General features: G+C 42.7%; 1 protein-coding gene across 1 annotated transcript in view; it reads right to left on the minus strand.

Moving 5' to 3' along the window:
- Positions 1-472: 472 nt before the first annotated feature.
- Positions 473-15,890, minus strand: part of LOC124776033 (IQ and ubiquitin-like domain-containing protein) — a 67,314-nt gene continuing 51,896 nt past the window's right edge. Inside the window, exon 4 of the mRNA XM_047250873.1 lies at positions 473-649. Within this exon, the coding sequence (XP_047106829.1) occupies positions 473-649 (177 nt within the window). The remainder of the gene's footprint in view (positions 650-15,890) is intronic.

Here is a 15,890-nt window from a genome sequence, read left to right on the forward strand (position 1 = left end):
CCTGTCAGTCAGCAAGAGTCGGCGGAACCAGAAGCACCTCTGAAGATAATCGACGTACCTCTGCACTAAATGTCAGGAACAAAACAGTTTCATAGGGCGGGACAACATGTAAGACTAACCAAGTAATAAACAACCCATCGTCAAAGCCTACATGACGTAGAAAATGAAAGATGGTTGGGCAAAGAAATGGAAGTAAGAAGATATTTTGTTTTGCAGAAGCAGGAGCAACCTTGTCAATATTTTTCTGCAAACATGACTACTGCGAGTATCTCTCCTCCTATTTGAGGCACTCTGTTGGCGAAACTTATTATCACAACTGAATATGCAACGGCCAATATCCGCCCCGGTCACAAAGGTTAGTGGCGGGGAGCGGTAGCAAAATACCATGGCTACTCGCTGGAAGGAAAAGAATGACGTCATTGTGAGTGCGGTATAATTGCGCAGAGTACAGCGAGCAGCAACGGCGGGCAGCCTAGGGCTGGAAGGCATCGGCCTCCAGTGTGGGAGGGCAGTAGACGACATCGTCCTGCACCTTCTCCCACGCCCCGCTGTGCCGGAAGCGGCGCTCCGCCTCCGCCAGGTTCCGGAAGCGCTGCCTGGCCAGCAGGTGCCGCACCCGCACATCCTCCACGAAGCCCGGCTCGTACACCTGCGATAAATAAATACGTACAGTGTTTTCACATGACCGCATCGAGTTTCTAATGATACTGCTCAACGCTAACTCTCGCTGTTTACTAAAAGAAACAATGCCAGTATTATCTTCATTAGTTCACAGTCAAGATTATTTATTCACATTGTCTCTGGAGACACTCAAATAATTTTAATACTATTTCTCAAAATTAATAATGCTATTTCTTAGGTAACTGTGAAGGAAGAAAAAGAGCTCTGTATGTGTGAAATTCTTGTCCGACGTGGGCCTGATGGTCCTAATCAGATCAAATGAAATAAATAAATAAATAAACAAATAAATAACCGATGCATTAGTTTAATATACAACATGGTACTTAATATAATTCATATACAGGATGGAGAAAAATTGTGTCGCGAAATTTGAACCCGGGATAGCTGATGCCAGTAGGAGCCAAAATTACTAGTGTTGGCCGCGGGATTACCCTGTTGCTGGATACTCTGGACACTGCACGACCGCGAGTGCTTTGCCTGCCGGAGATCGCGATGTACCCAAGGCAGCCTGCACGCTCGGTGGTAGCGCGCCAGCCTTCCACTCTGGGGGCGAATACGCCGGGGTCCCGGCACATCCATTGTAGTTTCCTGGTAAGACGTACTGGGAAGAAACCCGTCAACGGCTGTTAGTTCGCGTACAGGAAGTCTTCTACAAATTGTGTCAGCCCTGAAAAGGTCCTTTTTTGTAGCTAGAACATTGTTTACATAAAGCAGGTGCTCGAACTGGCGACCCTCTGACGCGACAGAAGCTTGGTAACGCCGAACGGTGTTTTGTCGAACTCTTTCAAAGATTCCTGGCATTGCCCTGATGTGATTGGTGGCATGTTTCTAGACGGTTCGCGTCCGGATGGGTGAACTAGAACCTTGAAGAATGGCTCTGAGCACTATGGGACTTAACATCTGTGGTCATCAGTCCCCTAGAACTTAGAACTACTTAAAACTAACTAACCTAAGGACATCACACACATCCATGCCCGAGGCAGGATTCGAACCTGCGACCGTAGCAGTCGCGCGGTTCCGGACTGAGCGCCTCAACCGCGAGACCACCGCGGCCGGCACTTGAAGAATCCCCACAGGAGAAGTCCGGTGGCATGAGGTCTGGCGATCACGGGGGCCATGTCCTACGAGCACCTCTGCCAACTACGCGGCCATCGAAGAATTCATTTAAATATCCGCGCACAGCACGCCTGCAATGTGCGGGCGCCCCATCACGCTGCAACCAGATGCGTAGCCGTATGTCCAAGGAAACATCTTCCAACAGGCCAGGTAGAGTTTCTTGCAAAAAGTGAAGGTAATATGCCCAGGTAAGTCGAGGAGGTAGACAGAATGGCCCAATCAGATGATCACCCACAATGCCTGCCCAAATGTTGAGCGAAAATCATTCCTGGTGTCCGTGGACGTACGTGACATGAGGATTTCCCCTTGCCCAGTAATGAACGTTTCGAGTGTTGTAAAGGCCATCCCGATGGAAGTTGCACTCGTCGGTAGACAGCACAATGGCAGGGAAGTCGTGATCTCGTGCAACATGTCGCAGAAACCACCGGTAAAACCCTAGTATGTGTTCATAGTCCGCCACATGATTATAAGTCTTGGTCAGGGTCGAAACTAAATGGATGCTGGCTGTCATCCTTCAAAACCTCCCAGACTAACCGATGAGTGACCCTTATGTCGTGTCCAACCGCTCGAGTACTTGTCGTAGGTGCTTCCTCGAAGCGCTCGAGAACAGTGCCTTCAAATGCAGCATCTCGTCGTGTTCGAGGTCTTCCAGCATCACTATGATATCCCGCTAACGAGTCTGTTTCGTCAAGTCACCGGGGAATTGCTGTAACCATCTGTGGCTGTGCGTGACGTCTTGCTGGGTAGCGTTCCTCATACAACCGTCGAGCTTCATGCGCATTACCGTCGGCTAGTCCATAAACAAAGACCATATCACGCTGTTCTTCAAACGAATACTGTGCCACCATGCTTACTGTATGAGTAAATCACACGTGATGTGTGTGTGCTCCGAAGCGAAGCGAAGCTGATGTGAGGTGGAGACAAACAGCAAGACCTATTCGACACGTTGGGGCAGTAACGCGGAGAGAGACGTTTGTATGTGTGAACCGACAATCATAGCGCTGCCCGTCAACCGACGAACGACAACAGGGCAGTTCCATGGCCAATCGGAGTGCATGGCGTCAAGTTTCCGTAGTTTAAAAATGGTGTGTTTTCGACCTACACAACATTTCCTACTGGCATCAGCTATCCAGACTTAAAATTTCATGACACAATTTTTCTCTAACCTGTACAATTTTCTTTACGCCAGTTTTTATAACTTGCATACCATTTACACCACAAATACATTTCTATCATTACTACACTGACAAAAAAAATCGCGGCACCAAAAAATAATTAATGTAGAGTAACGAAATTTCTGGAATACATTTGTATGGGTAACATATTTAAGCGATTAACATACCGAGATCACAGATTAATGTAAGCGCGAGATAAGGCATTTCAAATATGCAATGCTGGTACATTAATAACAGGTGTAACCACCAGGATGTTGGGTGTAAGTACGCAAACCTACATGCATTGTGTTGTACAAGCGCCGCATGTCAGTTTGTGTGATGGAGTTCCATGTCTGTTGCACTTGGTCAGTCAATATATGAACGGTTAATGCTGTTAGCGGACGACACTGCAGCTGTCGTCCTATGACGTCCCAACATGCTCGATTAGAGGCAGATCTGGTCATCGAGCAGGCCAAGGCAACATGTCAACGCTCTGAAGCGCATGCTGGGTTACAACAGCGGTATGTGGTCGAGCGTTATCCTGTTGGAAAACACCCCCTGGAATGCTGTCATAAGTGGCATCTCAACAGGTCGAATCACCAGACTGACGCACAGTTTCGTAGTCAGGGTACGTGGGATAACCACGAGGGTTCTCCTCCTGTCATACGAAATCGCAACCTAGACCATAACCCCAGATGTGGGTCCAGTGTCTCTAGCACAGCGACGGGTTGGTTATAGGCCCTCAACTGGCCTCTGTCTAACCAACACGAGGCCATAACTGGCACTGATGCAGAACCAGTTTTCATCGGAAAACACAACAGACCTCCTCCTGTGTAGTGATCTATGCCATTCATGCAAGAGCATGCATCACGTATGTCAATTGTAGAGCTCAGAATAAAGATGTCCATGATCGCAATTAGTTTGTAAACATCGGGTCACATTCTGTGGGGAAGTACAAACATAAAAAAGTCTTGCATTACCTAGGTTCGGCTATTTACGGAACTAGTAAAGGAAACTGGAATAGAGATCAACATAAACATCATTTCTCCCCTTTTATTGTTCATGAAAATCACACATTGCATGTTGTAACGCCATACAGTGAGACCTTCAAAGCTGGTGGTCCAGATTGCTGTACACACCGGTACCTCTAATATCCAGTAGCACGACCTCTTGCACTGATGCATGCCTGTATTCTTCGTGGCATACTATCCACAAATTCATCAAGGCGATGTTGGTCCAGATTGTCCCACTCTTCAACGGTGATTCAGCATAGATCCCTAAGAGAGGTTGGTGGGTCACGTCGTCCATAAACAGCCCTTTTCAATCCATCCCAGGCGTGTCGATAGGGTTCATGTCTGGAGAACATAATAGCAACTCTAGTCGAGAGATGTCGTTATCCTGAAGGAAGTCATTCACAATATGTACACAATGGGGGCGCGAAATGTCGTCCATGAAGAAGAATGCCTAGCCAATATGCCGCCGATATGGTTGCACCATATGTCGGAGGATGGCATTCACGTATCATACAGCCGTTACGGCGCCTTCCACGATCACCAGCGGCGTACTTCGGCCCCACATAATGCCACCCCAAAACATCAGATATAGCCTCCACCTTGCAGCACTCGCTGGACAGTGTGACTAAGGCGTCCAGCCAGACCGGGTTGCCTCCAAACACGTCTCCGACAATTCACTGGTTGAAGGCATATGCGACACTCATCAGTGAAGAGAACGTGATGCCAATCCTGAGCGGTCCATTCGGCATTGGGCCCATCTGTACCGCACTGCATGGTGTCGTGGTTGTAAAGATGGATCTCGCCATGGACGTCGGGAGTGAAGTTGCACATCATGCAGCCTATTGCGCCCAGTTTGAGTCGTAACACGACGTCCCGTGGCTGCAGCAAAAGCATTATTCAACATGGTGGCATTGCTGTCAGGGTTCCTCCGAGCCATAATCCGTAGGTAGCGTACATCCACTGCAGTGGAACAAGGCATGTCAACGACAGTTCCTGTCTCTCTGTATCTCATCCATGTCCGAACAACATCGCTTAGGTTCACTCCAAGACTCCTGGACACTTCCCTTTTGAGGGCCCTTCTTGGCACAAAGTAACAATGCGGACACGATCGAACCGCGGTATTGACCGTGTAGGCATGGTTGAAATACAGACAACACGAACCCTGTACCTCCTTCCTGGTGGAATGACTGGAACTGATCGGCTGTCGGACCCCCTCCGTCTAATAGACGCTGCTCATGCGTTGTTGTTTACATCTTTGGGCGGGTTTAGCGACATCTCTGAACAGTCAAAAGGGACTGTGTCTGTGATTAAATATCCACAGTCAACGTCTATCTTCCGGAGTTCTAAGAACTGGGGTGATGCGAAACTTTTTTTGATGTGTGTGTCACTCGACATGTGTGAAATCTAGTTGCCGGAGAGCATTTACAATCTCCGTGCAGCGAGGAGGAAAGAAGGAGCTCTGGTGCCAAGGAAGACCACTGGCACCACAGGAGACGCATATGATGTAGATAAGCGATAGTTGTTATACACTATTCAGAGACATGTTAATGAGAGATCTTTGAGATAGTAATATCACTTGGTTTTGGGAGTAGTAATTTCCCATGTAACGTGTATACGTTTATAAAAGTTGGTGACAACATACAGAGTTAACTGGAACCAATCTGCACTTTATTTAAGTAGAGAAGCAGTGTTTTGTTTTATAACCACTTCACGTATAGAAGTCTGCACGGAAGAAAGAAGTTCGACGCCAAGGAAGAACAGGACACAGAACAGCTGGATCCTGAGAAAAATCACAAGAGTAGCAAGGTTGAATCTCTAGACCAGGCTGTGGCCGAGCGGTTCTAGGCGCTACTGTTTGGAACCGCGCGACCGCTGCGGTCGCAGGTTCGAATCCTGCCTCGGGCATGGATGTGTGTGATGTGCTTAGGTTAGTTAGGTTTAAGTAGTTCTAAGTTCTAGGGGACTGGTGACCTCAGAAGTTAAGTCCCATAGTGCTCAGAGCCATTTGAACCAGGCTAATAAGAGTTTTAAGGTGGCGGTGTTAAGTGTAGCTGCATGGAGCAAGAGGCTCAGAACACAGATGTTGTTCAAGCATTCAGAACATCGCCACACAAGCTGAATATAGAAGTCATCAGCCATTAATAAACAGTTCATGTGCCGACCGTCTGGTTATAAGTGGAATGTGGCAAATAAAAAACAGACTGAAAGGAAGAAATTCTGTAATACGCAATACGAGATGGCGCTGCCATAGAGACAGACCAAATCTGCTTCCGCTGATCCACGTATCAATATGTAATGAAGCCAATGAGATTGCTGCTGGCGTAGAAACTTTTCTCCTCGCGGATCACACTCGCGCAGTGATACATTAACGTGCAAGGTATTATAACAAGTGTACAGATCTCCGATTAGTCAGTCTACATTTGTCTGCACCTGTCTGTACCAGTCTGCATTAGTCTGTACGAGTCTAAAGTCAAGTTTCAGTCTGCACCTAATAAGATTATCATATTCCTGTACATAGCCATGAAGGTAAATGTATAGACACTTATCAAGTATCAGAGATATATGTGAGAATAAGATTAACGTACCAATGCCAAAGGAACTTCAGATTGTCAATTGTAAATAGCATCCAGAACCATGTTAAGTAATTTTTATGCTTGTTATTATTTTAATAAATGTGTGTGAAAATTAATCAAGTTCTGTTTAAAGTTGGTCACCGTCAATCTGCTACTCCAAGCGTGCAAGTGGCATTTCTATCGTCTGAAGAGTGACAAGTCAAATATCTGATGGTGTGTATACTGAAGGTCTTACAGTACGCACACCTCAAGGTCCATGAACATGTTAAAGATTTGCACATGGACGTAGATAGTTTTCATGAACAGAATGTAAGTTGGTAAAAAATCTGATGTTAGATGCGCAAACGACTTAGAAATTTTAGAACAGAGAAGCGACAACGGAGATTTCGTATATTCGCATGAAATACATTCAATTTTGGAGGAAAAAATACAAGAATTGTTAGATCATAAATTTCAGGAGTCTTCACGCACTTTAGAAAACGGGCAGTTTTCCTGGGAGGAAGCCACTAAAAACACCAATGAGTTTAAAAGACTGTGGGACGAATTGGAAAAAGCTAGAAGGGAACTGAGAGAAAGTCAAGTTAAAGGTACATCTTCCAATGAAACAGCACTATTAGAGGAATTACAGTTGGGAAGCGGAATGAACTTTTATAAGCATTTTCCAAAGTTTAAACCAGATAGGGAAGTACATCCAACGTACTTCCTGGGAGTATCTTCCAGGTTATTATCACAAAAGTGGGATGACTCTAGAAATACAGATTTCGTTTTGAGTTATTTACTACGGGGCACTGCTAAGTGGGACAAGGCCCATTCGGAAGAGTTTCCTCGTGGGACGATTTTCAGGAGAAATTCAAACGTAAGTATTGGTCTAAAACAATACAAGAGAAACTGACTCTAGAATCATTAGACCCAAAACATTTTAACATTCATGGGGTAGGTTCAAAAAGTATATAGAATGGCGTCTAACAGGATCCAAGTATTCTCTCTTAATATCAGAAAAAACGGGAGGTTAATTACTGTCAGGTAAATAAAAGTCACAATAATAAATTCAAATAACAAAGACGGGAAGTACGAAGTGTTGATACAATAGACGAAGTACATCTAGCAAACGTATTGGTAAAGCGTTACCATACTATGTAAGAAAGGAAATTTTACATAGTGGATCGTCTACCGTGAATGAATTACTGTCGTTTGTTGAAAATCTAGATACGATGAATAATCGCAGTCACGAGGATGCGTGCCAGGAAGGAGGTAAATTGAACTCTAAATATCAGAAAAAACGGGAGGTTAATTATTGTCAGGTAAATAAAAGTCACAATAGTAAATTCGAACAACAAAGACGGGAAGTACGAAGCTTTGATAAATAAATATTCACAAATAGTGGCCTGAAGGAAGGTGCTCGAGTAGTGCAGATTTTTCGGCAAATCAAACAAAATAGTAACGGAAAACAATCGACGTCCTGGTAAAGATGTCAGATTCAGTACGTGTCCAACTAAGTGTAGGCCCATACGAAAAAAGTTTGTTGCCTTTAGTGAGGTAACACCACTACGAAATTGGTTACTCGCTGAAGGAGACAAAGAAAAAGGTATTGAGATTACTAAACCAATAGTTTCGGAAACAACTGACGATCAGGAAGTGAGGGTGTCCATAGATTCGGGGAATGAAATTTCTATTGTGTCCCAGTTTTTGTTCGATGTAATAAAATGTGAGAGTATATCCAATACTGCCAATTACTGGTGTATATGTAGTAGGTAGTAGGAATAACTGGAAACAAAGCAAGATAAAGTAAGCATGAAGTATGGTTACCGAAAGCATTAAACCATTTTACGTTTATGCAGTCATTCTTAATAGTGCCTAATGTAAATTTGCAATTGTTAGTAGCTATTGATTGGCTGATATGATTTAAAGTAATACTAGATTTCTCAGCACAGATATTAACATGTACTTATCAAGATGAAGTATTTGAAGTATCATTTAGTGAGGAGATTACTGGTAATAACAAGATATGTAACATCCACCTCATAGCAACAAGCACTGTGACGGATTTAGAGAACAGTTCATATCCACAAAGTACGCTGCAAAAACTAATTAGGACGAAAGCTTATGAATCTGATTTGTTAATTGAGTTACAGAAAAATAATCTATACCATATACTGAGGAAGTATAGTAAAGTTTTCTTAAATAAACCTAGAGTACTTTGTAACTATGAATGTAGTTTTATGATCAAAGATGAATCGCCTTTTTTCTATAAACCCTATCTGGTACCATTAAGTGTAGGGCCAGCCAAACAAAAGGAGATTAATGAAATGTTATAAGCAGGAATAATAGAATGGAGTTATAGTGTATGCAATAACTTGTCATTAGTAGTGTCTAAAGCGATTGGGGGAGTACATCTAGTGTTGGACACATGTACTCTAAATTAGCACATAGAACCTGAAAAAGATCGACCAGTCAGTATAGACAAAATATTGATGAAGTTTGAATAAGGAAAGTATATTAGATCGATGGACCTTAGATTTGGGTACTGGTAAGTCAAACATGAGATTTCAAAGAAATTTACTGCTTATTTGTTTGAGGGTAAGGAGAGTTACCATTTGGATTAAATATCTCAATGTCGATATTCACAAGAGTCTTGGACGCTGGACTGAGTAATAATTTATTGAAAGAAGTAATAACCTATGTAGATGACATACTTCTAGTGTCCAAGACATGGGAAGAGCATTGTGATTTACTGGTTAGAACATTAGGAAGGTTTTACGTTAAAGGAATCGCTATAAGACTGTCAAAGTTGATTTTTAGGAGAGAAGAAGTGAAGTTTCTTGGTCACTTGGTAGATATAAGCGAAATAAAAGCAGATCCAGACAGGATAAGAGCCATAAAATAATGTCCAGAACCTAAAAGTACGAAACAATTGAAAGCATTTCAGGGACTAGCAGGATTCTTTAGGAAATATATTCCAGATCAGCCTATGAATAATCTTAAGTTATTAAACTTACTGAAGAAAAAACTAAATGGCTTTGGAATGACGAAGAGTCTAAGACCTATAATGAGATTCAAGTAGTTCTAGTAGAGGCATCCATTTTAAAACAGCCACAGATGGACAAACCTTTCAGGTTAAATAATGACACATCAGAGTATGGAATAGCGTGTGAGTTGTTTAAGAGAGAGTGGGAAATTAGCATGGGAGAACATAATACACTAGCTTCTGCGAGCTGAGCTCTAACCAAACATGAGTAGAGCTACAAAGTAACAGAAAAAGAATTATTTGCTATAGTGTTGAGTATCAAAAAATTTCAAGTTCTAATATGAGGATCAAAAATAATAGCGTATACTAATCACGAAGCACTAGATTTAGTTTTCGAAATTAAGTATATAATTACGCTTTCCAATGGGCATGAATTATTTTGTAAGAACAGAAGGTCCTGGAGCTACCTTCAACATTAATTTTTTATCAATAAGTTATACTAATAATGAAGTAAGAATCCTAAACTTAAGAATAATGAAGGACATCATTGATGATCCATATTTTAGGGATAAGTGGAAAACCTTAGACCAAGGAGGGACAATTGATAACGGTATGGTAAATCATGTTCTGTTTTGGAGATTAAAGAAAATTAGACTCAAATGGAGACTCTTTACTGAAACCTGTAGGACTTGGTTTAATTACATTTATTCATCAAGCGTATGGACAGTTTGGGGTACGAAAACGTGGAAAACATAGGGTACTTTAAGAACTTAAGTAAAATGATGCTGTTTGTACTACATACATGTGAAACTTGCCAAAACATGAAAGACAACAATCAAGCAATAATGTATAAGTTATACCCGACTCTACCTACAGGTTTACATGAGCTCACAGCTGTTGACTTCTTTGGCCAAATACCAACGAGGAGAGGGAAGGGGGAGGGTAACATATATCTGTATTGGTTGAGTGTTGGTCTAAGTATGTTAAACTCTACCCTATTAAACATGCTGACACAGAGACAGTGATTAGATGGATTGCCACCTATGGAAATAATGGATAAGCCTTTTATAGGAGAACCTTTACTAAAAGTGTTTACTTGGCCTCAGGCTGAAACTAGAGCGACAGAGGAGCTACATCAATAATTGTAGAAAAATATAACAGACAGTGACGATTCGCGAGTGAAGCGGTATAATATACAAGTGTGAATACTGGAATTTAATATTGAAGATCTAGTACTAATTAATGATCAAGAGACAGACAAGTAAATTTTTTTCCCAAGTATGTCGGCTCGTACAGAGTCGAAGGGGTACCACACCCAAAAGCATTATTTTTGATAGGGCCAACAACGGGGAAAGAGAAAAGTTTATACAACGTGGAAATAATAAAAAGCACAAACAATGAACTACTTGAAGAAAAAAATCAGTCGCCTATGAATTTGAAGAACACAGTACAAGATGTGTTATGTCATGATTATCGAGGACGTAACTGATGGTTTTTGTTAACTTTTGTAGTAATTTGATGTGTTGTAGGTGGGTTTGTGTTTAGCTTTTAGGGGTATGTGTGGAATTTATGCCTACTACAGGTCACACACAAACGCCCTCACGTACACAAACACACACACCTACATGCATACACACACTTAAAGACTATGCACAAACAAAGATGCATAAGGGGTCTTCTTTTGCTAGATTTGTCATTATTTCAAGGAAGGGGGGAATAAGACAGCGTGTCCTACTAATAAGCTTGATATAGAAATGACAAGCCAACGTTAAGAAGGAAAAGGAGTTTTGATGGGAGAAAAACAGGCAGGAGAACTCGTAGTGGAAAAGTGGGAAACGGCTGGAGTTTCATGGAGGATGCAGCCTTAAGCTAACGTGAAATGAAAGGGGAGAAGTACTGCAGTACTCAATGAAGTAGTGGAAATGGAGGGTGAGCTACTGTAAATTTGCAGTTATGGGTAAGTAATCCCCAAAGAAGGGAGCTTATGGCTGGTTCGAGTGGACCCATGGAAGGGAGGACCTCAACAACTTTAGAGGAAAGAAGCGATACTCGTACATCGCAATGACCGGCCTGCGAAATAAGAGGAAAGGAATGCTGAATCCCATTAAAGATATCCTTCAAGAAGAAGAGATATGCTTAGGGTAATATTCGCTAAGAGAAGAAATAAGGACCCTGCTTAAGGAAACATTTCCTACAAACTGGATAATAAATTGAGAAAGTAAAAATTAGCTAACTCTGTAGTTAACCACGAGTATTTGAGTCTCTACGTTATATGACGTTTGATTTTAAAATTATGTATAACAGTTTCTTCCTCCAAAGGCAAGAATACAGATTAATAGAATTAATGGTTAAAGAGCTGAAAGTGCTTTGAAAGAAAGTAATGTAATTATGGTTCACTCTACTTCACTTTGCCAGCCAAAGTAGAGGAGGTATTAAATATAAATTAACAAAGCTAATGAAAGTCCTAATTAGAGGATATGTACACTCCTGGAAATGGAAAAAAGAACACATTGACACCGGTGTGTCAGACCCACCATACTTGCTCCGGACACTGCGAGAGGGCTGTACAAGCAATGATCACACGCACGGCACAGCGGACACACCACGAACCGCGGTGTTGGCCGTCGAATGGCGCTAGCTGCGCAGCATTTGTGCACCGCCGCCGTCAGTGTCAGCCAGTTTGCCGTGGCATACAGAGCTCCATCGCGGTCTTTAACACTGGTAGCATGTCGCGACAGCGTGGACGTGAACCGTATGTGCAGTTGACGGACTTTGAGCGAGGGCGTATATTGGGCATGCGGGAGGCCGGGTGGACGTACCGCCGAATTGCTCAACACGTGGGGCGTGAGGTCTCCACAGTACATCGATGTTGTCGCCAGTGGTCGGCGGAAGGTGCACGTGCCCGTCGACCTGGGACCGGACCGCAGCGACGCACGGATGCACGCCAAGACCGTAGGATCCTACGCAGTGCCGTAGGGGACCGCACCGCCACTTCCCAGCAAATTAGGGACACTGTTGTTCCTGGGGTATCGGTGAGGACCATTCGCAACCGTCTCCATGAAGCTGGGCTACGGTCCCACACACCGTTAGGCCGTCTTCCGCTCACGCCCCAACATCGTGCAGCCCGCCTCCAGTGGTGTCGCGACAGGCGTGAATGGAGGGACGAATGGAGACGTGTCGTCTTCAGCGATGAGAGTCGCTTCTGCCTTGGTGCCAATGATGGTCGTATGCGTGTTTGGCGCCGTGCAGGTGAGCGCCACAATCAGGACTGCATACGACCAAGGCACACAGGCCAACACCCGGCATCATGGTGTGGGGAGCGATCTGCTACACTGGCCGTACACCACTGGTGATCGTTGAGGGGACACTGAATAGTGCACGGTACATCCAAACCGTCATCGAACCCATCGTTCTACCATTCCTAGACCGGCAAGGGAACTTGCTGTTCCAACAGGACAATGCACGTCCGCATGTATCCCGTGCCACCCAACGTGTTCTAGAAGGTGTAAGTCAACTACCCTGGCAGCAAGATCTCCGGATCTGTCCCCCATTGAGCATGTTTGGGACTGGATGAAGCGTCGTCTCACGCGGTCTGCACGTCCAGCACGAACGCTGGTCCAACTGAGGCGCCAGGTGGAAATGGCATGGCAAGCCGATCCACAGGACTACATCCAGCATCTCTACGATCGTCTCCATGGGAGAATAGCAGCCTGCATTGCTGCGAAAGGTGGATATACACTGTACTAGTGCCGACATTGTGCATGCTCTGTTGCCTGTGTCTATGTGCCTGTGGTTCTGTCAGTGTGATCATGTGATGTATCTGACCCCAGGAATGTGTCAATAAAGTTTCCCCTTCCTGGAACAATGAATTCACGGTGTTCTTATTTCAATTTCCAGGAGTGTATGTTTGTATTGATTGACTGTAATGTGTATGATCACATCTTGTCTCTTAGTGGAGCGATATGTAGTGATCTATGCCATTCATGGAACGATATGTATCACGTATGTCAATCATAGAGCTCTGAGTAAAGATGCCTTCTGTTTACTCTTCTCATAGTATCAGTGGGATTCATCAACCACCTGTCATGTGACACCTAAAGTTATCTTCTTTAGGTTGTCGTCCACTGCTTTGATAAGAATATTGTTATACTGGATATTATTCGGTTATATGTGCAGTAATTTTTATATGCGGTACTTTAACACGGACACACATTAGTGTGGTGGTTGTTTCTTCTCTGCATCGAACAGTCTTCCCATACACAAGTCACAAACATTACGACCTGATGTTTTCTGCATTCTCGTAACTGCACTACTAAGTGGACTACACCTGTCAGTATAGACTAACCATTTAGCGGCTACGCATCCACACTTCAACACTTGACTTGCTTCCCAGGAGAAAAACACAATGTCTTCCACTTGCCACACATACTTGGAGATATTAATCAACCTAAAAACATAAGACTTGTAATAGCTATAATTATTAGTCTACAAACGACATAAATATTTATGTAATGTTCTTCACCACATCATCCTCAGTCACCAATAGAAATATATGCACTCATACCTGTTATACCCCATATACACCATCTAAAAGCTGTTTTTAAGCATTATTTTCCTGCATCTGGTTGCGACTATTTCTTCATCATTTGGCGGACCTTGATGACGAAACAGCAATTGCAGGAAAATAAAGTAAATAAAGTTTTATATCAGTTCTTTGTTAGTTTATATAATAATTGCATCTTTCTCTGTTCATTCTAGCGATCCAGAATACATCATATAGCGTTTCTTAGATTGATGCTCTGTTTCTTGACTTCCAGAAAGCCTTCATCCAGTTTCGTACCATACTTATACAATATTCGCAAAACTATGTTACTGAACTGAAGACTTCTAGAAAATCGTTGTTGATGGAGACAAGTTGGGAGAAGTGAAAGTAACATTTTGTGTAACTCAAGATAATGTGGTACGCTTGCTTTTGTTCAGCACATATACGAGAAAACTGTTTGCCGAAAAAGTCCCGAGAATGGTTTTATGCACGGCAAATAAGCGACATCAGCGCAGTAATTACGGTGGCAGTTTGAACTAACAACCATAAACTACAGATTTTCATTTGACCTGTCAGTTGCGAACAGGCAGACGCATTGACTCAACATGGTTGTGTCACGAATCGCAATGAACTGAAGATGCCTAAGTCAAGTATTCGAGATTTCTTCATAATGTTTTGAAAAACAGAAGTATGTGAGTGAAGTTTGCCCCACACACCTTAACTATTGAACAAAAAACAACGACGTGTAGATCCTTGTCGCAATCTGACTGAAATGTAAAACGTGGACAATTTTTTTCTAGAAAAAATCATCACGGGTGACGATACTTGATGTTATCAATATGAACCTGCCATGGATAACAATATATGCAACATTTTAAAGAAGGGCTTTTCTGACAGTTCCACATGGTTATATGAACGTTCTTTACGTTGTACTTGTGGAGGGGAGACTATGTAAAAGACACGAAGTATTAAAACTAACATCTTAATTTTTTTTATAGTAAAGACAGCCCACTGGTTGCAATGGATTTTATAGTCGAATTGACCATGGTTTCGACTCCTAAACTAAGGGAGTCTTCATCAGAATTCTTTACTATAAAAAATATTTTCACGGTTGCTGCACACAGCTATGTTTAAAGTGGTAAAATCTTAAATTTTCATTATTTTTTTGTTAATCCAGTCTCGAAAATTTTTGGACTGACCTAGCAAATAACGGCTTTACACCTATGAGGGTGTTCGCAGAAGATGTAACTGTACATACGGGTTGATATCCTTAGAAAATTGTTACGAAATGCGAAGAGTCTTACAAAAGATCAGCGCCTGGTGGAAATATTTACTCCTGAACCTCAACATAATTAAACGTAATGCAAAGCACGTAAATAGACGAAAAATGTAATGTCGTTTGGCTAACGATCGGCAATTACTATTTGGCAAACACCAAGTACTAGTCTGAATTATGATGATAGGATCAGCTGTGAGGAAGGTAGCTTACGTATTTAGATCTATCATAAAGATGCTACAAAACTGTAATTCAAACATTACCAAGGCGGCTTACAGAATCTTTGTTTGACCAATGCTTAAGTACAGTTCGTCGATCTGGAATTCTTAAGAAATTAATTAAAGGATGTATTGACGATCTAAGAACAGCTCCACTTTTCGTTAATAGCTCATTCAATAAGTGCGAGAGCGTCACAAAAATGCTCAACACATTCCAGCACGAGCCGCTATAACAAAGGCTTTGTGCATCACAGAGAGCTCTATTTTCAAAATTCTTAAGAGTCCACGTTCCAGTAACAGTCAAAGAGCAAATTACTCCTCCCCCTCCGCAATATGCATATCATGTAATTA

This window comes from Schistocerca piceifrons, chromosome 2 (genome assembly GCF_021461385.2).
Source record: "Schistocerca piceifrons isolate TAMUIC-IGC-003096 chromosome 2, iqSchPice1.1, whole genome shotgun sequence".
NCBI classification, from domain to species: Eukaryota; Metazoa; Arthropoda; class Insecta; order Orthoptera; family Acrididae; genus Schistocerca; species Schistocerca piceifrons.